General features: G+C 37.3%; 5 protein-coding genes across 5 annotated transcripts; 2 read left to right on the forward strand and 3 right to left on the reverse strand.

Moving 5' to 3' along the window:
* The first annotated feature begins 98 nt into the window (after positions 1-98).
* On the forward strand, positions 99-10,118 carry LOC118273820 (protein pigeon). Its single transcript, XM_035590970.2, has 14 exons — positions 99-360; positions 581-1,003; positions 1,525-1,664; positions 2,617-2,748; positions 3,837-4,007; positions 4,404-4,584; positions 4,900-5,204; positions 5,809-5,985; positions 6,393-6,593; positions 6,831-6,995; positions 7,254-7,465; positions 8,390-8,604; positions 9,024-9,230; positions 9,609-10,118. The coding sequence occupies exons 1-14, from the start codon at positions 300-302 to the stop codon at positions 9,755-9,757; spliced, it is 2,739 nt and encodes a 912-aa protein (XP_035446863.2). The 5' UTR covers positions 99-299; the 3' UTR covers positions 9,758-10,118.
* Positions 10,119-10,870: 752 nt separating this feature from the next.
* Positions 10,871-13,536, reverse strand: LOC118273824 (replication termination factor 2). The gene is made up of 4 exons (XM_035590984.2): positions 13,357-13,536; positions 13,066-13,245; positions 12,021-12,230; positions 10,871-11,589 (listed from the first exon to the last, which is right to left on the reverse strand). The coding sequence occupies exons 1-4, from the start codon at positions 13,423-13,425 to the stop codon at positions 11,056-11,058; spliced, it is 993 nt and encodes a 330-aa protein (XP_035446877.1). The 5' UTR covers positions 13,426-13,536; the 3' UTR covers positions 10,871-11,055.
* A 354-nt stretch (positions 13,537-13,890) lies between these two features.
* Positions 13,891-14,994, forward strand: LOC118275875 (uncharacterized). Its single transcript, XM_035593996.2, has 2 exons — positions 13,891-14,239; positions 14,641-14,994. Exons 1-2 carry the CDS (start codon positions 14,005-14,007, stop codon positions 14,991-14,993), a joined length of 588 nt encoding a protein of 195 aa, XP_035449889.2. The 5' UTR covers positions 13,891-14,004; the 3' UTR covers position 14,994.
* Positions 14,995-15,026: 32 nt separating this feature from the next.
* Positions 15,027-15,791, reverse strand: LOC118275894 (uncharacterized). The gene is made up of 2 exons (XM_035594018.2): positions 15,441-15,791; positions 15,027-15,339 (listed from the first exon to the last, which is right to left on the reverse strand). The coding sequence occupies exons 1-2, from the start codon at positions 15,566-15,568 to the stop codon at positions 15,075-15,077; spliced, it is 393 nt and encodes a 130-aa protein (XP_035449911.2). The 5' UTR covers positions 15,569-15,791; the 3' UTR covers positions 15,027-15,074.
* Positions 15,792-16,040: 249 nt separating this feature from the next.
* On the reverse strand, positions 16,041-17,902 carry LOC118275883 (uncharacterized). The gene is made up of 3 exons (XM_035594008.2): positions 17,690-17,902; positions 16,915-17,175; positions 16,041-16,370 (listed from the first exon to the last, which is right to left on the reverse strand). The coding sequence occupies exons 1-3, from the start codon at positions 17,792-17,794 to the stop codon at positions 16,254-16,256; spliced, it is 483 nt and encodes a 160-aa protein (XP_035449901.1). The 5' UTR covers positions 17,795-17,902; the 3' UTR covers positions 16,041-16,253.
* Positions 17,903-21,543: the final 3,641 nt, after the last annotated feature.

Genomic DNA, 21,543 nt, shown 5'->3' on the forward strand with positions numbered 1-21,543 from the left:
TTGTTGTGTAAAATGGAACTGCGCCTGACGACCAACGCTTCTTGTCTAGTGGGTAAAAAATGCACTAGCGCCACAGTGCTACCACACTAACGGGCACAATGTTTGTCCTTGTTGTTGGCATTTTGTTAAATAGCTAAATTCATGTTGTATCTCAGCTGGTCGCCAGCTGATAGAAAATGAGCGAGAAAAGTCAATAAAGGTGCGCTATTTCGATATTGATAACGTGGCGATACGGTGACATATTTATGTATTATGTGAACTGCAGGTGAATTTACAGTGAATATCGGTCATATAACATTATGGCGGTTCAAAATATAGCAGTGAAATTATGTGGCGTGCTACAAGCGCAAGGCGAAGAAGGTAACAGAAACACGATTATTGTCTTTACATGAGAATGACAAACAACACCCTACGAGTTTATGTAAAAAAGATTTTCTTGATAAAAATAATCAAATAAACATAAACAATGAAAAATCCAGCCTAACTTTGCCAATAGATAGGTACACTGGACGTAAACTCCACTCCCCAATCATGTATTGTAGAGCATATTATTGCATTTCATGTTTTGTTAAATTTCCAGAAGTGACGGCACGAGAATGGCGTCTCTTGGGCCAGGAACAAGACGGATCGCAACTCCTAAGCTGGGTCTCAGATAAGGATGGCAAAGAGGTTTTAAATATTGGATCATATACCAATAAGAACAAAACATTGATTGTTCTTCACACTTTCGATGAGAAATTGAATATAATACAAGCATCTGTGAACGCTACACACACATTATTAGTGTACATTGTGAAGAAGCTTGCAAATGAAAATGATGAGAACAAGGAATCTTTATACTGTCCCTATTTGGTCTGCTTACTGCCTGAGAGTGATAGGACACCTGAGGCTGTAGAAGATCCGTCTATCAAACAAATCATGGTTCAATATGTCTATGGAAAAAGCACCAAGTACAGTCCCGGTATAAGGAATGACAGATTCTTACTGTTCAAGCATTTGGAATGTAAGTTTAATTATCCAACTTTCTAATAAACCAACTTTTACTTGCATTCATATAAATATTGCTCATTCACCCATCAAGTTTCGTTAAAACTGAGATATATTTGTGTAATCAAACCAACTCATAAGTTCGTCTATCAACATACCAAAATATCTAAATAATTTCAGCCATAAATAATGGTAACACTTGTCTTCCATTGGAGTAGATAGATATTAAATTATGAAAAATATATAAAACAAACAATCTCAGTATTAAGATTACGCAATATTGACTTAAAAAGTGTTACACAGTAATAATTAATCTACTAAATAATAATTATCATAAATGTGGGTCATTATTGGCTAATAGCAGACTCACAATACAATATTAATATGTCTTAATCATCAACAAAATATGCTGCAGTCATTCGATTATTTCTGTCATTTAATTTTACTTCTTTTTTTACTAATAAAATTACAGTTTTCGAGCCAACTCTGGCACTGGGCCAGGGTGTCAATGTTATAAAATGTTGGTTATTTTCCTAGGTATCAAAATATACCGCACCCCTATGTTCCTCAATGAATGTGACGATGGCACTGACAAATGGGGTTTTGATGGCATTTATCCTGAACCTGAGAAGATTGTCAAAGTATTCTCATGGGCACAATGGGACTGTGTAAATCAGGTAAGTTACTAAATATGTATAATTAAAACTGCTTTCTGCCTCGCACATCAAATGTATTTTCATACCACTACCACCAACCAATACCACCTTTAAACCTCCAAGTAAAGAGTGCATTCTTAAAAGTCGGCAATGCACCTGTTACTCCTCGGGTGTCCATGGCCGGCGCTGATGGCTTACCATCAGGTGACCTGTCTGCTGGTTTGCCCCCTATTCCATAAAAAAAAAACAATATACAATTTTTTTTGCATATTATCTTAAAATTTATACACAAAAAAAAATGTAAAGAATAATAAATAAGGAATTGATAAATTTCGACATCTATTATTTAAGCATAATTACGACTATTAACGAAATATTTTGTTACAAATTATCTTGAAAAAGTATCAGTTGGTTTCCGGATTTGAACTCGCGGACATCGGTATCGCGGTAGATCTAACACCGCTAACCGCAGGGCTATCGCGACTTCCTAGATTCTTACGAAAATAACCACTACATTGAGAGAGACGGTGTCGTTAACCAATAAAACTATTAATAAAATTGAGATAGATCTGCTTTCTTTATCCTATCATGTCTTGCTGTGTTTACCTATTAATATTTTTTGTCGTTACAACAAAATTAGAACTTCCTACCTACAGAAAACGTACGCAGTTGCGTAGCGAGAGTTACTACAGCTTCGTTGAAAAGGCCCGTATAACTAACCTTTAGTCAAAGTTAGAACTTGACCGCAGTTCCCACGCATGCTAAATACTGATACAATTTCATCAACCCAGACCCAGAACAACAATTTGTGGATCACACAATGTCTTGTTCCACGTGGCTATCGTACCCGCGACAGCGACATCATGTACAGTAGCCATCAGTTAATCAGACGTATTCACTAAGCCAGTTGTATAGCACCTACCTAATTAAAAAGTCCTCACTGGATCCGTAGTAACTTGTATATTTTTTCCAGGTGTTGTACTACATACACTATAGGCAGCCGACTCAGAGTTTTGCCGAAGGTGAAGAAGTGAAATCTCCGTCGGAAATGACACCGACCTTATCCGCGTTTCAGTTTCACGCCGACTTGCCGCACGAGACTGTTGTATGTATTTTATATACTTTAATTAACTAATTAGGCAATTTTATAACTTTAATTAATGAGGTGCTTATTTTGCTAGAAGCTCATTGACTTATTCCGATAAACAAGCTAAGTACCATTAGCTAATGACATAAATTAATTAATCATCAACGAGGTATGGATATTCATATGGGTCATTCATTGTCATATTTATTAATCTATTGCACAGGATGACATAAAATAGAAATAGTACATAACTCAACATGGTTTATTAAAAATAGCATCAGGTAGGTATTTGAAATTAGTTTTGCACTCATTCATAGATATTTAAATACTTATACTACCTACTAGGTGGTGCGCTAGTAACAATAGGTGCCGACTTGTTATTCCAATCATTATTTCTATTTATAGTTTAACTTTCGTCGGACATTTAAAATAACCAAGAATACCTACCTACAAACCTGAATGAATGCCAATACTCAAACTAGGCAACTAACTAGTCACTTTGCCAATTAACTATTTTTTATTATTATTATCTACTACCTATTACGTCTACATTTAATTTTGGCAAGCGAGTTTCGGATGCCCCACCTATTTGCGTCATCATTTATGGGGAGGAGGAATCCCCAAACTGATGGTGCAATTAAACAGTTTCCCCAATCGACTTAAGCCTTAGCTTCTGTATCCTTAGTATGCTTTGCGTTGAACGAAACCGAAAAGAGACCGCGTTCGGCGTGAATGAACAAACCAAACGGAGCGTCGAACGCACTCTAGTTTCAATCTTGTTAAACGTAAAACAAACCCGTACTAAACCCTCTAGTGTTGCCGTTGTACTAATTAGGTGCACCCTGTTGTACCTGGGATTGGAAGCCGCGAACTTAACCAATCTCAAAACAATAGCATAAGTTAACAGTTTCTCACATGGTGGGCAACGGACTTTAGCCGTTTCTGGTGTTGCAACCACATGGTGGGCAACGGACTTAAGCCGTTTCTGGTGTTGCAACCACATGGTGGGCAACGGACTTAAGCCGTTTCTGGTGTTGCAACCACATAGTCAAAAGTATTTTCGCATCTCTTTTGATTACTTTTTAACAAGATCTTACTGACAACAGCTGAACATCCCGTTGAGTTTGCCTCACGTGTCGAGTTCGGGCGAGGGAGCGGCTTGCGGCGCGTACGAGGATGACCCCATCCCTCTACGCGTGCACGACTGCAGTCTGGACCTTCAGATTGTGTGCGATCAGAAAGGCGTTCTGTGTATATGCCATCATTATCTTTATAAAGTAAGTGGTTTTTGTCAACATAATGAATCTTATGGTTTCTATTTTTTTTGCAATTTATTAGGTACTAGATTTCATGTTGGTTCTAACCTATCAGTTGATAAAGCGATTCTCAAGGAAAGTAAAGCAATCCGGAGTTGCGGGCAACGTAACAGGTTACCGGGGTTCCGGCTTAAAGAAGGAATGGGGTGGTTTTTAGTCAGTAAAAGTCTGACACTCCTTCCCGCCTCACCTAAGGCGGGAGGGTAAAGTAGGTAAAGCATATGAAGATCACGTCTCGATCATGAAGATCAAGGAAAGTAAACCTAATGAGAACCACATGTGAAGCTGCAGACGGTAATCTAGTAGCATAATAAAATTTTAAACCATTTTTCTTCTTTCTTTCTTTCAATCAAACAGCCTCTAGATGACTCCACAACATCCTTGGTGCTGGAAGACAGTGCTGATCTGAAGGACTCTGGAGTGAACTTTGCGTACTCCATCACACTACTGCAGCACGGATGCGTGGTCCACAGTGTGGTTCCTGACCTGCCCTGGTCGCTCGCCAAGTCTTTGAGACCATCCTACACTCTTTATGCTGGTGAGTGTGGCACTAATAATCAATTTTAATACCTGTCTGTTGATAGGTTTTGTATAATATAAGCTAATTATAAAATGTGTCAAAAACAACACACCTACGCATCTATTTTATCCGTTAACATTTTTAAATTTCCTTATCCTGTCATTAAATTTTACCGTTGAATTAATTGTCTGTTTATTTACCTTATTTTGCAATTCCAAAATAACTTTTTATCAGTTTAGTTATAGGTATTTCAATAATACTGCAAATTAGTCTAACCGCCATTATGATAACCACCACGTGAGCGAATGCATCAAGATCCTCATTTAATTACAGACAACCACCTTCTAGTCAACATTCCGATGCTCTACACACAAATGATAGACATCAGTTTGTACCATGAACCTTGCTGCCACATCGTGATACCCATGGAGGAGTGTGACAGTGGGCCCAGTCTGGCTCCCATCCTGGGCTGGGGACCACATGCCATGGTCGACCTGAACACCCTGGACGTAGTCACCATGATCGTCGCCGATAAGGATCTAACAGCCACCTTCAAGAGTAACACGGCTGTAGAGAATAAGTTGGCTATCCTCCATTATCTGATACAGCATGATGGCAACATGGATTTGGCTGAAGAGGTAACATATTGCACCTAATGCTCAGCTTAGTATAATTTATTTTTTCTCTATTGGCAAGAATTATAAGATAGTGAAACAGTATAAATGCTAATCAAACTAGCTATTGTATATTTGCGTCATGCAAGCGCCTTTTTTATGGTATAAGCCGGTAAACGAGCTGACGGATCACCTGATGGTAAGCAATCGTGGCTGCCCATGGACACCCGAAACACCAGAGGCATTACAAGTGCGTTGCTGGCCTTTTGGGAGTTAGGAATTTGGGGGTTGTTGGGGAATCGGGAATTGGGAAGGGGCCTCCGGTAACCTTACTCACACAACGAAACACAACGCGAGCGTTGTTTCACGTCGGTTTTCTGTATCACTCTGGTCGTGCTTATATTCGTGCCGAAGCATTGCTCTACTACACTTATATTACACACATCGCCCTTATTGACCTTAGATGCCCTAAATAAATAAGATTATTTCATACTAACGCAGTTATGTTTCAAAGTCGTGTTACGAGTAGGTAGAAACTAGAGCATTACCTAGTACCTACGGCCCTTACACACCCACTTAAGATGCAGACCACCGGGGGCCTTGTATTAAAATCGCAGTGATATTTCAGCTGATATCCTGGATGTGCTTAAACCAACGCGATGGGTTCGGGGCGTTCCAGCGAGTGATGCAGGAGTACCTGATTGGTACCACGTACGCGGTGACCCGTCGCTCTCTGCCCGCATCGGCTCTCAACCTCATGAAGATGTTGCCCTTCACACAACACCTCAAGTTTGCTGATGTCAAGGTAAAATTATTGTAGATTTCGCTCATTGTTTTTGCTTACTGAGCTTACTCTAATTAAAACTTAGGAACTATTGCTGTAAATTGTCTACCGTGTATTGTCCTTTGCATTGTTGACTGTTATGAATGTTTTGTGTCCTTTTAATGAGATATGATATAAATGAGCAAACGGACCTGATTGTAAGAGGTGAACAACAACACAACCCCAGAGGAATTACAAATATAACACCAGCCTTTTAATAAGGAGTGCCCTCTTTTATTAAAGGTGTTAAGGTCATACAGGTCCGGAATTAGTCATTACTACATAACAGTAGAAAAGATAACCCAATGGGAAGAAAATCACGTTTTACCAATTTTATTGCAGAAACTTAGAATAAGGGCAGGTCTACATTAGCAAAGTTACTTTCACAGGTTCGCGACATGTGTGTGTCGGTGAGCCAGGAGAAGCTGTGGAACAGCTCGGTGGTGGTGCTGGCGCCGCGGCAGCGCGTGTGCCAGTTCGCCGAGGACGTGTGGACCCGGCTCTGGGCCGCGCTCAACGACCAGGCGCAGAAGCGACTGCAACCGCAGGCCGTCATCGACAAACTGCGGGTCAGCCTGCACTGCTACCAGGTACGTTGGTGGGAGAAGTTCATTTTCATTGTCAAAAAATCGTTTGACGATCACCATTCTAAGGGAGCGGAAGAGAAGACTTTTTTGTAGTGGTTCGATAATGATTATGATTAGTTCGTTTAAACAAAATGTTGTGGTAAACTAGTCGCTCGTCTTTAGATTGGTATATGAGCTATAGTGTCCTATATCAACGATATTGTAGTTATAAACTTAGAACTGTATGCTTCTGCCCAACAGCCTGAAGCTCTATCCCGCTGCAGCACCCCCCTGTCCCCGGGCGCGCCGCCGCCCCCACTGAGCGCTCCGCAGCGGCGCTCGTCCATCGGCAGCGGACAGGACCTGCTGCCATTCTTCGAGCTCGACGTCTGCACCGCCAGCAAGCAGGAACATATCATCGCTGCGGTAACTTACTTTCTTTTCTAACGACACACTGTCTCTAACTCACAACACACTAATTTACTGACATTTTAATGTAATAAGGACCTGTTTCACCACTTTTATACTAAAGTTATGTTAAAATTTACCTGGTAGTGACTACCCAGACATTGTGAAACAGGCCCTACTAAGTAAGCAACAAAATGCATGACACATAACACATCTAATACTCGCATCGCGATTAACATAGTACTAGTAAATGAGCATGATATGCGGTGGGGACAGAACTTGCGTGAGGTGAGCGTGCACCTGATGCGGGAGAGCGCGGGGGGCGCGGGCGGGCGTGGTGGGGGCGGGGGCGTGGAGAGTGGGGTGCATGCCGTAGCGACGCGCTGGGCGGCGGCGCAGCTGGACGCGGCGCGCGCGCTCTGCCGCGCTCTCACGCGCCCGCTGGCCGCCGCGCCGCAACACCACCAGCAACGCGGCTTCTCCTTCATGTACGGATACTGACACTAACTAGTGTTCGCCCTGTCTTGTGCCCCATTGTGCTTGCTCGTGTTTTGGTTTTGAAGGAGACAAGTTCGTGCCCGATCTGTTAACCCTTACGCAATAGCAGTTGACCGCGCGGCTAGCCGCCGCCGATTACCCGTTTTTTCAATTTGATATGCAACGGCTATGGCAACCGCGTCAGGAAAAACGAACTGCCTAATCGGTATGTAAAAGGACTTGGGTTCTCAATGTTTGAAAAGAATCCTCCATCCAGAGGTTCAGTTAAGGTACCATTCAAGTCTCTTTCAACCGTTATTGCGTTACACCTTAGGTGATCGTACACGATTTTGTCGGACCGTAGTGTTTTGTTTGGTTTTCGTTTTTGCTTCTGTCCTCCACATACCTACCTACTTATGGAGTTTTACACCACCACCTCCTAAGGTTCTTGCTAAATCCATAGGAGACGTTAGGAGGTCTCTCTAAGTAGGTATTCTAGTGGAGAAGTTATGTTCGCAGCGTTGTTCCAGGTCATTTGGTTTCATATTGTGTTGTTTTCTGTTTTTCATTTAATTTGCGGTTAATTGCTTAAACTTAGGCCATAGAGCTATGTTATTTGGTATTCATTTTGTAGTCTTGTTTAATCCTAATCCATTTGTTTTTTGTTCTAAACAAGGATCAAAGGTAAGAACTTGGCTAAATGGTTTGTACTAAAGTCAAGGAATCACCTTCATATGGGTGTGTGTTTTTTACATTATTATTCTAAACGTGTGTGAAAGTTGGAATTGCTACTTTACCATTTTATCCATTTTGAACGGGCTTAAACTTATTCATTGTTTATAATCACATTTGTCTTTCTGTTTTAACTAAACTTGTACGTATCATTCAACGAACCATTGTTACCTACATAAACTGACATATTTTTTATTTTGCAGCGATGAAATGGACCCAACGCACGCGTTCATAGTGTTCAAAGTCCTGGAGCAGTATTACTTGGCGACGGACTCCATCGCGTTTCCCCTGCCTCAGGGGTTCAGTTCCTTCTTCACTTACCTCGGCTACCGCACGCTACCGTTCCACTCATTCGTCCAGTATGTACACCGCAATGTCTTCGAGCTGCAAATTGATGTTATGAAGGCTATTATTGCCTGTAAGTAATTTGATTTGATTTTATGAACTATGTATTTTTTTACTTACCTTACTTACTTTGTAAATTTTTTTGAGGGGAATTGTTGCCTCTTATCTACTCATCTAAAGATAGATATCACATACGGATCTGGAAAAAAGTTACCATTTCTCCCGACCTTATTTTATAACATTTGATTGGTTTTCGGCTTTCACCAAATTCGTTCGCACAATATTAACGAGGCAACAGACATTTTGATTAGACCCTAACGTGGCAGAAAAATATCAGTTGTAAATCAGCTACTAATTTTTATTCTTTCTTGCATGAATTTAAATTGAACTATACCTATCACATACCTCTCCGTGCGAAAAGAGGCCTTTGGTCAGCAGTGGCTACTTATAGGCTGTTGATGATGATGATACCAATCCCAATATTGTCTGCAGCCAAAGACGACGAGAACAAGACGGCCGTGAACAACAAGCTGCGGCTGATCCAGTTGGTGGGCGAGGGCCGCGCGCGGCGCGCGCTGGCGTGCTGGGCGCACCGCGCCGCGCTCGTGTTGCGGGCGCGGGACCACGCGCACACGCTGCTCAGCGGGGGCAGCGCCGCCGCGCACGAACTCACGCGACACCGCCCCGTCAAGGACACTGGTACTGCATACTTTTGTAACTGGCATAAGACATGCTTATTGAAAGTAACGGTTTACTCACGTGTAATGACTGAAAATAATTGTAATAGTTTCAAGTCATAACGGGACTCATATTTGTGAGCAGCGTGCGCGGCGACGTCGCGCAATTAACTTTTTTATGTTTAGTATGACGGCGGCGTTTGATCACCGATTTGCCTGGTGGTTTGCGATGATTTACTGAAGTTGCAGTGGTTTAAATGATTGAAGCAGGCTTGTCAAAACAATATGAGATATATTTATGTACAACTAAATCTCGCGACAAGGTCTATTCTATCATGAACACTTTTCACATTAAGAAACTATTCCGTAAAGCCATTAAATTCGCAATTCCCTATTCCAGGCATAGCAGCTCTGCCTTCAGGGGAGCGGCTGTCTCCACTGGACACGTTCCTGGACTTGTTGACAGCGAAGGCCAGCCTCAACGAGTTGGACTTCAACCTCATCATCGAGGCCACCCTGGCATCAGTACAACAGGACACAGCAGCTTAATATTATTATGTTCTAGTGAATGTGCTTCTCGTAGTTGAATTTAGTCTTATTACCAAAGAGTACATAGTAGGTAAATAACTGCCCCAATTAGTCCTATGAATTTCACATTTAATCATCGACAGAGTACATACAGTCTTATTTTAAAAATGTTAATTAGACACAGTTTTCAATATGTTAGGCATATTTTTTTTATCACTTTGCACTCTCTTTTTGCCAGATCACATTTAGAAAGGGTAGGTTTGTTTTGTCTGTTGTTCCTATACACACGTTTACAGTATTTTTAGGGGTAATCTGATCTTTAACATTCCATTATTTGGGGACGTCCATTAATTGCGTGGGACTCAATTAGGGGAGAGGGTTCGGCAAATTGCTGGGCTTTTCTCGGATTTTCGAAAATTTCTCAGTAGTAGCACGGAGTCTGGAAATCTGCCCGGTATGTGGCAATAGGCTCACCACCTATTACATGGGACTTACAACAAAAATTGTGAAAAGTGGGTGTACATTGTTCAGTGGCATTACGTGCCATAATGTGCACCTCTGCCTACCCCTTCGGGGATTAAACGCATGACGATATGTATATATGTATCTATGTACGGTTCGACAAAAAATCACCACGGTGAGGGACGACTTTATAAAATATCACGTGTACTAATTTAATCGCCAAACGTGGGATTTTTAAACATTAAAACGAAGAGTAGTGTGGGGTTTTTTCGACTTCCCCATAAATGAGAATAATTTATAACTATGCCTTTCAAAATTAAACCAATTTAGATGATATTTTTAGATACTTGTATTACGTACAAAATGTAAACCCACTCATATTTTGTGTATTAAAAAAATACACGTGATGTTGGTTGGGGGTGAGGGGGTTAATCTAACATCTCACCACATATCACCAAGGGGGAGGCGGGGTCAAAAAATAGTTAAAAATACCACACGTGATTAATGGACGGCTCCTTTAATTTTAATAATATTTATTGGCTATAGGTGTAAGTTGGTGTATCAGAAGCACAAATTAAAATGTGTAATATTGGATTTGTGTCACTAGTCTCGATGTGCAATTTTTAGTGCAATATTTATTACTGATTTGTATTGAAATAAAAATAACATTACTATTGATTATATGTATTTTATTTAATAACATAATATTTACAATTAAATTAAATTTGGACACAACAGATCCGCGGCGATTGCCACAATAGTGGACTAACATCATAAATTAACTACTTTTTCAGTATGTTTAACATGTTTCATCCACATGTTATTTTATGGATGCGTCATAATTTCCATACAATATATTAATTGTAGAAAGGATTATATGTGACCCAATGGGCCCTCTGCTGGCTTTTATCAGTTTTATGGGAAGTGAACAATGATTTGTACACTTCACTGGTCTGAGGATCCTTAGCTACACTGTAATCCTTCTTGGTCTTCTTGTATGATGGGTCTTGGGCCAGTTCTGTAGGGTGGACGCGCTTTGAAGATCCGAAATGTCCTCTCGCCTGCTTGTTGGGATTGTACTTCGGCAGAGATAATGGTATAGTTTCAATTTCCTTCTTAACTGCATTACTCGAGCTAGGCTCCGGCTCAGCTTCACTTTTAACATTTACATCATTCTCTGGTTTTACATCTGTGGATACTTCAGTAGAGGTGGATGGTCCTGGAGTCAATGGCTCTATCTTAACTTCAGTCTTTGGTGCTTTTTCTGCCTTTGACTTCTTACTAGTTTTTCTGCTAGCAACTCGGACTGCCATTTTTTCCCTCAGTTTTTCTATATCCTCATCAGTTCCATTTAATTGTACTATATCATTATCTGTGAATGGTTGCTGACACTGGGGACAAAGATAAAAGCAATAAATTAGACATGTTGTATTTGATAATTTAAGAAATGGGAGCAAGTTTATCAGTAGTGGCATGGTGGCCTAATTTTACACAGATTGCGAGATGATGCAGGCCACCACAAGCAACATGACCTCAGACACTAATAAATCAAACATGAAATAGGAAAGGTCAATGATAGTAAACTAGTGTGTGAGAGATAACATTGTAGTAATAGGTCACTCCAAAACATGGAAAATCATTTGCTCATAGCTTTTTAAGACCATGAGGCAATCTAGAAATACTTGTTAACTTTAAAAAACTTCAATACTCAATTATCTACTCTAGAGAACAGAATTTTAGCAATTAGAGTACAAAGAACACAATTCATTAAGCACTAGTTTTGCTAGTCCTTTACATTTTGATAAAAAGTTATAAAACTTACCATGTGACAGAGATTCTGTCTAACTTCTTTGAGTGCTCTCTCAGCGAGGACACATCCACAGCTCCAGAGGAAGACAAAGCGGAACTTCCCGGACATCTCCAGCCCACTAATGGGGCAGATGTAGGGGGCATTGCCCTCACCCACAGCACCCTCGGTGTGATCAGCTGCTGTGTATGCAGGGTTTTTCACCAACTTCAAGTCTTTGATGTCCTAAAAAAAAAGAAATATTGTTGAAGATATTTAAAATGTACATAATATATTAGATGCAGGAATTTAAATTGACCAATAAGAAATAGTTCTTAATTAAACTTTAGGTGTCAACAAAAAGAAGGTAAGCCTATATTGCTCTCTCTTTCAGACATAAACACCATGCCATTAATGAAAGAAAGACCAGAAAACACCACAAACACAACACCATGCCATAAAATTGGTCCATTAATGAAAAAAAGACCACAAACAAACACTCTTTCACATATATCACATTAAAGTATGCTGATTAAATAATCTAGCAAGAATAAAAGCTGACTCTACCATGAACAATGGGACTAATAAGATTTTGTTGCTAACAACAAAAAACACCACATGTTGGAATGTACACAATTCCAATTTGTATTGAAGATATTTAAAATGTACATAATATATTAGATGCAGGAATTTAAATTGACCAATAAGATATAGTTCTTAATTAAACTTTAGGTGTCAACAAAAAGAAGGTAGGCCTATATTGCTCTCTCTTTCTCTCTACAGCTAACTTTCAGACATAAACACCATGCCATTAATGAAAGAAAGACCAGAAAACACCACAAACACACACACTTTCACATTTATCACATTAAACTAATTTAGTTATAAAAGTCATTAAGTAAATACTAACTATTAAACAAGAATAAAAGCTGACTCTACCATGAATAACGGAACTAATAAGATTTGTTGCTAACAACAAAAAACACCACATGTTGGAATGTACACAATTCCAATTTGTATTATTCCAATTCCAACTAACATATTGTGGTATTTTCTAGTTTTGACACAAAATGATACATACCTTAAGGTTTTTGATGTGGTTGATGGAGTCTGGCTTAGTTTCTTTGTCCAGCAACGATTCAAGCACAGAACTCTTGCTATACAGCCTACCGAGGCCACAAGCCACCACAGGCTCTTGTAAAGGCTGTTGCGACAGAGCGCAGTTACGCCACTTGAATGATCGTTCCGCATCTTTATCTTTCTGTAACAATAAAAGTTTAAAAGTATTAGTGATTATCCTTAGGGGCAAGGCGTAAAAAGAAATCAAAATATAAAGTGATTGTTTGTGAAATCTTTACAAGTGAACGCTTACCTGTTCTGGCTTCTTCTTCATTCGCACGAGTTCATCTCGGCGAGGAATAGTACCACCATCGCAACCCATTGTGAGAAATCTTTAAGATTTAGCAAATAATACAATGAAAAACAATAAATTGTGGCTTTAGGCTTTCTAAGCACTCCTCACTGGATGACGATTGTTGACGGAATGAATGACGTTTTTGTTTTGCTCGATGACGCACCCAGTGTTGCCAACTAAAAGAAAAAAAAAGTGCTACCAACCAAAAAAAAAAATGCTGCCAACCAAAAAAAAAAGTGTTGCCAACTATTATTTTGAAATACATGCACCACAACCTAACAAAATAGAAGTCAATGTAAAAATAAAGTGAAACTACGTCAAGTTCAAGTACTAATCTACGATTCATATTGCTGGTCTTACTTATCGCAAATTCTTTTGTTTTAATTTTCATTACAGTTCATTCTAGTTGCTCTATGTTCACCAAAATCAGCTGTTGATCGACCATTCTGTCATTCACTGTGTAAAAAGACATTGACTGTGACAGGGTGTTGTGAACGTCATTGACTGTTGACATTATTATCGTTATCGTGTAGAGTTCTACGCATGGTGATTTTATTTGATTATTATAAAATCTTATAATTAAAAGTTTAAAACAGTGTTTTTATAATGCCAGATATAGACATGGCTAGTGTGGACGGGGAGGATAGCTCCCAAGACGGCTCAATAGCCAACAGTACGTCAGATTCCGGAAAAGGGAATAAAGCATTGATTAAGAAAAAAACTAGGAAGCGAGGGATTATATATCTGTCGACGATCCCTCCTTACATGAATGTGGCTAAGATCCGTGAAATATTCAGTGAATTCGGCGAAGTCGGAAGGATATATTTGCAGCCAAGTGCTAGTAAGTTTTTGAGGTTATGTTATTGTTTGATAATCTTTATTTTAAAGCCTTTCTGTTCTAAATATTAAAAACTATGACAGAAGTGTAAATTAAACCCATTAAATCAACACTTTGGGCTAGTTGTATAATTTCAGTGATGTGATTTATTTAAAGCCTGTCTGGACTTTCTCCCTCTCTTCTCTCACTTATCTAATTTCTTGATGAATCTTTCTGTTATAGCTTGAATAAAATAAGCTTTGGTTCTTCATATTAGACAATATTTCTAAGTTTTATTTTTATAATATTATAGTATAGTTCAGGGAAATTGTACACACTTGTCAATGATAGTACTGCTAGCACTTATTTTCTGTGAAATCTAGACATGCAGACATGCTCATTGTATTATATCTATCTTTTTACAGAACCTGGTGAAAAACGCAAGCGGGTGCCAAATCAATTTACAGAGGGCTGGGTAGAATTTCAGAAGAAAAAGATAGCGAAGTTGGTGGCAACAAAACTAAACAACACTAAGATTGGCACAAGAAAAAAGTCCCGATACTATGACATGATATGGAATATCAAATACATACCGAGGTTCAAATGGATACATTTGAGTGAAAGACTTGCGTACGAGAGGGCTGCACTCAAACAGAGGTTGAGAGCTGAAATATCACAGGCTAAGAAGGAGGCGCACTACTTACAAACAAATGTAGAAAAGAGTAAAAAAATGAAGAAAAAGAAACTGGTTGACAACAATAAAACAACTTTAAGTTGAATGTATTGTGGTTTTATTTCAGAATATTGTTTAATTTTGTACTATAGATATTTCATGATTTACTTTGTTGCAAACTGAGTTCTACTTCTGACTGAAGTTAACTCTTCCACTGATAATTTCTTCTACTCTCATCCTTTGGTTTGATGTCAGAGGATCTGGCGTCAGCTTTTGTACATACCGACGCGGTGGTATTGTGTGCGAGAGGATTCCCTGCGAGAACTCTCTGTGCACTCTCACACCGTCCAGGGCATTCGTTTGCAGTTTCTCGAAACTGTGTAGTTCTCTCATAAACTGCTTACGTTGTGCGATTTTAGACCAATGGTATCGATGGCGGCATACCACTCGACTGAAAATTAATTACTAGATTAGCAATAACAAGTGTTTAGACGAAAACGGATTGGTCATGTTTCTTGATAAAAAAAAACATTACTTTGTGGAGGTACTTACTATGCCAAGGTTAATTTCGAATAGGCTGGGTATATGCTGACATCAGATCGCGCCAGCTCAGGGAACCCAGGGTACAAAGGAACACGTCTCTTTTTCTCAACATTTTGGGTTATCGTATGGTGCGACATTTTCACGATTCCTAAGGAATCTTATTATCTGGACGAGCGACGACGCGACGGATAGGTAACCACTATTTACTATTGCTAAGTCATTGTTACTTCGGTAACAACTGTTTAGTCGATATTTCGGCTTTTTGACAGTACCAAAGAGTATAATAAGTATAGGGGCCTAAGTTTGAATATCATTTAGCAGATAATCTTATCTATGGGAAATAAACAATGAGGTTGTTATGTAAATATGCATGTATTTTCTGATAAGGTTGTATTCATATATGATCAAGGAACATGGTTAATACAATTTAAATGACTATGTCTATGACTATCTCTAATATTTATTGTACTTTCTACACCAAGGCAATTCAAGTGTTAATAATATAAACAAAAGTTACAAGTGGATGAGGTGGTGTTAGGGACAGCTAAAAGATAATTATAGAGAACTATAATTTTTATTTGAACAGGCCTCATGAATAATATTAAATGCTCAATTAAGTACCAACTTTATTATATTATATAGAAAGAATTAAAATTCAACATTTGACTCAGAAAAGAACAAATCCAATATAAATTAATAACAGTTTATTGATACAGCATTAATATTAAAACTACTCCACGGCCGAATGCAACCTTTGAGGTCTGTATTGCTTGGTGTCGACAGAAACATTTACTATAATGATTATTTACATAACTCTGGTTGTTAAGACGTGGCCGTCACGGCTGCTACTCTGCTCTTGCACACACAGTCATTGAATTCATTCACTAACACTGAACACAGAAGTGATTTGTTTGGATTTGTACTGTAGCACTGGAGAACCTGGAATTAGAGATAGAATCATTTTAAGATGATGTAAAAGGTTGTATACACTTTTGATGATGTATGATGGAACAGGTTGTGATAACACAAACTGCATTGTGATTTTACTAAAGTATCAAATAACAAGACTTATATTTATGTTTAATTATGTACATAGGGTAAAATTAAGGACAGTTTTCCGCATCTCTGCTTACCCCTTTTTTACATAAAAGTGCAACATTATCTTAAGTAAACATTTATGAAACCTAATTTGAAAATCAATATTGCTACTGTGTACTGGAAATATGCATTCGAAGTTGTCAACCAATCTGATTATCAACCTTATCTAATCATTCACCATAATTCGAAAGATTTTATTTAGATTCCATTTTTTCATATAGATTTATTTTTTGTGGATTGCCACCTAGGCAAATGAGCAGACAATTCACCTGATGGTATGCGATCAGCGCCGCATATGGACACCCACAAAACCAGAGGAGTTACAGGTGCGTTGCCGGCCTTTTTTTCTGATGACTGAAGATAATAAATATACAGTAAACTATACCTTAGCCTTCTCCTCTTGGCAGGGTGGCAGTTTAGAAGCTACTTTGTCTCCTTCAACCATATTAAATAAATCATTAGCTTCCTTCAACGTCTTTTGATATTCCAAATGCATTCCGCTGTTTATTTTCTCATGTGCCCTCTTTAGTTTCTCAATGCGGTGTGCCCAGTAGGCCTCCTCAGCAGCGTACTCATGCTGGCGTCTGTATTCATACGCAGGTGGTGTGTAAGATTGTACAGGTGGTGGGGGTCTTTGCTCAGCTTGCTGAAATTATATCATTTAGGAAGTTAGTTAAAATATTTTCTGTTGTAATAGTGTCTAAATAGGCTTAACTAAAATATTAGATTCAATTAGAGGACTACTATGAAGTAGTATGGTGTGTTATTTTTCATAGGAAGACATCATCCAAAAGTATTTGTGATATATTTTTAAAATATCTATAAATCAACATAAATGTATGTAATATAATTCATAATTGGAGAGTGTCTTGATGGTATATTCTCTCAAAAGTAGGCTTGGAGGACTATCTTAGGAATTGTGATCTGTCAACATGAGAATGATATCAATCAGATGTTTCAACTTTCAAGCAATCTTCTGATAACCTATAAGCCCTGTAGTAATGATCGAGTAATGACACACTTGTGATCATGAAATTCATAATGATGGATGTAGGGACTAAAACTAATTATTTACGATTTTTACAACAACAACACTCCTTTATTATGCCCTAACAAGTGATGACATTGATGAAAATTATGTAATGGAACATCATATTTACTTTTGCCGTGAGCTGAGATTGTATCCGGTCTAAAGCTTCCTGAGACACTTGGATAGCATTTTCATTATCAACAGTTACTTTTCGAGTGCTTTGAGAACCTCCCATGTTTATAAAAATGAACTATCCAAATAATTTTATCGGCAAATCACGTCAAAAAGACATTTTTTGACAGATCAAACATTACCTACTGCTACCAAAGACTAAAGAGAAAACAACTCAAAGATTACTTTTATGTCATTAGAGTTCTAAAAAGTTCACTGCCTTATTAGTGTTTATGGTCAAAAAATAAGGAGCTGTATTTGGATCCCCGAAAAAGTGAAGCAATAAAATAAAAGTAATAAGAATAAGTCATAATTAAAAATATGTAATTCAGAGAACAGCTTATGCAAACGACTTGTTTACCAGAAGCAGACCAATAGAACACCATTCCGCTAGTGTGTCCTTAACTTAACGAATAAGTACAATAATGTTACAACAGATGGCATTACTTGCTAAAAATTTAACAGGAACTTTCAGAATTAATATCAATCGGGTAACTTTAACGTTGATGTTTTTTCTATACAGGGTGACTTTGAATTCGACGTATTCCTTTCGGGAGGTGATAATACAACTAATTTCCTACAAAAATAGCCCTGAGGTCCTTGGGCGGAAAGTGGCTAGTTTCTGAGATATTCAACATTTTTGGTTTTGGTAAAAAAATCCAGAATTGATTACAAAAACATCAATAAATAAAAAAATACTGGTTGGATTTTAGTAGTTTTAGTTTTAATCAGTTGCCAATACATCAGTTATCATTTATAAATACTAATAATAGCACAAATATAATTCGTTTTAAAATTGCAAGTAATTTCCTATCAAATTTTGTTTTGTGTCTCTAATTTGGTCGATAGCAAACTGGATTTATTTCAAAAAAAATATATGACACTAAGCGTACAAACTATTAGAAAAACTTCCTTGGTTTATTAGCTATCCAGAAACATACAATTATTGACAACATTCTCAAAAATAAATGAATTAATTGATGATAAGTCGAGTGTAAAGAAAAAAGGGCAATTTCCAAAACATCTTTATTTGCAAAAATTTGTTCAAAGTAACCTTCCCTACGACGAATACATGCCCGAACATGCTTCCTTATCTCTATGACGGTCACTCTTGGACCGAATATGCGTCTAATTTCGTCATTATCTTCAAATACGTTTTGGAGAAGAATTTCGATACACGGCCTATTCCGTCTGTATAAACAAGGGACTTTATGTAAAAATCAACCGGCGTTAGGTTCTGGTCACTGTGCATGCCATGTAGTCATGTAGTGGGACCGCCCTACATCTACCATTGCCGCACAGTAGATCGATAGTGCTCTGATCAAACTATCACAATATCCATTATTAGCCCCAAAAAAGTCAAAGAAATAAAAAAAAAAGCAAAACCAACAGGTGTGGTTGGTTTTGGTTTTTGGATACGGTTTTGATTCAAATGTTTGGATAGGTATAATTAATAATGACTTGATTGGGCTCTACTTTTTACGCAATAATTTAAATGGTGAGAATTAAAATTAATTTTTAAGGAATGAGCTAGGATCATTGTTTTAAATTTGAATTTAGAAACAAGATTATGAGTTTATTCGAACACGACGATTGTTTAGTGCACTATCGAACTACTGTGCGGCAGTGGTTGGATACATCGGTTTTCAGGCGTTGGATTGACAAGGCGGCCCCACTACATGACTACATGGCATACACAATGACAAGAACCTAACGCCGGTTGATTTTTACATAAAGTCCCTTGTTTATACAGACGGAATAGGCCATGTATCGAAATTCTTCTCCAAAACGTATTTGAAAATAATGACGAAATTAGACGCATATTCAGTCCAAGAGTGACCGTCATAGAGATAAGGAAGCATGTTCGGGCATGTATTCGTCGTAGGGAAGGTTACTTTGAACAAATTTTTGCAAATAAAAATGTTTTTGAAATTGCCCTTTTCTCTTTACACTCGACTTATCATCAATTAATTCATTTATTTTTGAGAATGTTGTTAATAATTTTATGTTTCTGGATAGCTAATAAACCAAGGAAGTTTTTCTAATAGTTTGTACGCTTAGTGTCATATATATTTTTTTAAATAAATCTAGTTTTCTATCGACCAAATTAGAGACACCAAACAAAATTTGATAGGAAATTACTTGCTATTTTAAAACGAATGATATTTGTGCTATTATTAGTATTTATAAATGATAACTGATGTATTGGCAACTGATTAAAACTAAAACTACTAAAATCCAACCAGTATTTTTTTATTTATTGATGTTTTTGTAATCAATTCTGGATTTTTTTACCAAAACCAAAAATGTTGAATATCTCAGAAACTAGTCACTTTCCGCCTAAGGACCTCAGGGCTAATTTTGTAGGAAATTAGTTGTATTATCACCTCCCGAAAGGAATACGTCGAATTCAAAGTCACCCTGTATATTACGGCAGTTTTCTTTATTATATGAAATAAATTAACTTAGGTACTTGGTATTCTCCAACTTTTTATTGTCATAATAAATTGACAGATCATAAGAAGAGCGATAATTTTGGCATAATATCTATAAATAACCATATGGAAAATTTATGGAATGGTGGTATTCCTTTTTAGGCTTGATTTTACCAGAAGGGTAGTATCCCTCTCGATCTTCAAATCATTATTTATTTATTAATAAGTAATACTTAGTTAAGTTATATTAGTTACTCGCTTCTGCCAGGGACTTCGTACGCATAAATAGGTAATTCCCGTTTTTACCGTATCCGTGGGAATTCAGAGAAGTCCTCTCTTAGTACTCCCCTATACTTCTTCAGGAACGTACAAATTGCAACGATAACTAGTATACACCAACACATCGGCACAACTATCGCTACACAATATCCCTGTGTGGGTATTCCGTAGTAATGTGCATAAAAACGTTTGACCATTACGCACACATTGGTATATATTATAAATTTTGTGTCGGTATATGTATTTTTATAATTTAATAGATGGGTAAGGTTAAAAATATTTACAATTGATGATATGCTTCAACATTTTCACAGAAATAGACGTAGTGCTCGTGGACGAGTGGTTTAACGAGCTTGCTCTAATCGTCTCCCTCTACGCCGATGTGGGTTCGAAACCAGCAAAACATATTTTTTAGATGTATTTTATTTCGTTGTTTGTCTTTGTTAAGTTTCTTTTTTGTTATCTGTATAATATAATCAGACTATAAAAGAAGCATTTAAGTCGGTAAATAAAACGATATCTATTTTATTACATATAATTTATTTTTATAGAAATAAAGTATAAATATTGGATATAAATCAAATAAAAAATGTTATTAATTGTTTTCATAAACAATTTTTTATTAATTAATGATTATTACAAAAAAAATATTATTAAATAATAATTTTTATTATTAATTAAATAATAATAAATTAAATTTTAATATTGTATATTACTTATTATTAAACAATAAGAAACATTATATATTTTTTTTAATATTAAAATTTAAAATTAAAAAAGTATTAAAAAGTAAAATTATTATAAAAATTTAATTAAAACATTTTTTTCCAAATTTCCGCTTCACAGTAAATATTGTTATTTCTTGAAATTAGCAAATTTTTTTTATTAGAATTCTCCATTTTGTGTTTTAAGGCGGTTGCTATAAGATTCAATATTGAGTGGGCAATATGTTAGCAAAAAATGTGACGGTTAATACAAATAAGTTTTTAACATTATAACATTTCGAATCATATTCTAAGTTGGTTAAGGATGAGCGTAAATATAATGTTTCAAATTAGTTGAACAGCAGTTACATAAGTTATTAAAATGAGAAGTGAAG

This window comes from Spodoptera frugiperda, chromosome 15, assembly GCF_023101765.2.
Source record: "Spodoptera frugiperda isolate SF20-4 chromosome 15, AGI-APGP_CSIRO_Sfru_2.0, whole genome shotgun sequence".
Classification (NCBI taxonomy): Eukaryota; Metazoa; Arthropoda; class Insecta; order Lepidoptera; family Noctuidae; genus Spodoptera; species Spodoptera frugiperda.

Bases quoted from the DNA above. Each gene is read 5' to 3' on its own strand.
- LOC118273824 (XM_035590984.2), bottom strand. From the start codon at position 13,425: ATGGGTTGCGATGGTGGTACTATTCCTCGCCGAGATGAACTCGTGCGA. The intron at 13,246-13,356 runs GTAAGCGTTCAC...TTATTGTTACAG, and splicing joins TGAAGAAGAAGCCAGAACAG to AAAGATAAAGATGCGGAACG. The intron at 11,590-12,020 runs GTAAGTTTTATA...CTTTGTCCCCAG, and splicing joins GACAGAATCTCTGTCACATG to TGTCAGCAACCATTCACAGA.
- LOC118275894 (XM_035594018.2), bottom strand. From the start codon at position 15,568: ATGTCGCACCATACGATAACCCAAAATGTTGAGAAAAAGAGACGTGTT. The intron at 15,340-15,440 runs GTAAGTACCTCC...ATTAATTTTCAG, and splicing joins TCGAAATTAACCTTGGCATA to TCGAGTGGTATGCCGCCATC.
- LOC118273820 (XM_035590970.2), top strand. From the start codon at position 300: ATGGCGGTTCAAAATATAGCAGTGAAATTATGTGGCGTGCTACAAGCG. The intron at 5,986-6,392 runs GTAAAATTATTG...TTACTTTCACAG, and splicing joins TCAAGTTTGCTGATGTCAAG to GTTCGCGACATGTGTGTGTC. The intron at 8,605-9,023 runs GTAAGTAATTTG...TATTGTCTGCAG, and splicing joins TATGAAGGCTATTATTGCCT to CCAAAGACGACGAGAACAAG.
- LOC118275883 (XM_035594008.2), bottom strand. From the start codon at position 17,794: ATGGGAGGTTCTCAAAGCACTCGAAAAGTAACTGTTGATAATGAAAAT. The intron at 17,176-17,689 runs GTAAATATGATG...ATATAATTTCAG, and splicing joins AATCTCAGCTCACGGCAAAA to CAAGCTGAGCAAAGACCCCC. The intron at 16,371-16,914 runs GTATAGTTTACT...CTCTAATTCCAG, and splicing joins GCCAAGAGGAGAAGGCTAAG to GTTCTCCAGTGCTACAGTAC.
- LOC118275875 (XM_035593996.2), top strand. From the start codon at position 14,005: ATGCCAGATATAGACATGGCTAGTGTGGACGGGGAGGATAGCTCCCAA. The intron at 14,240-14,640 runs GTAAGTTTTTGA...ATCTTTTTACAG, and splicing joins ATATTTGCAGCCAAGTGCTA to AACCTGGTGAAAAACGCAAG.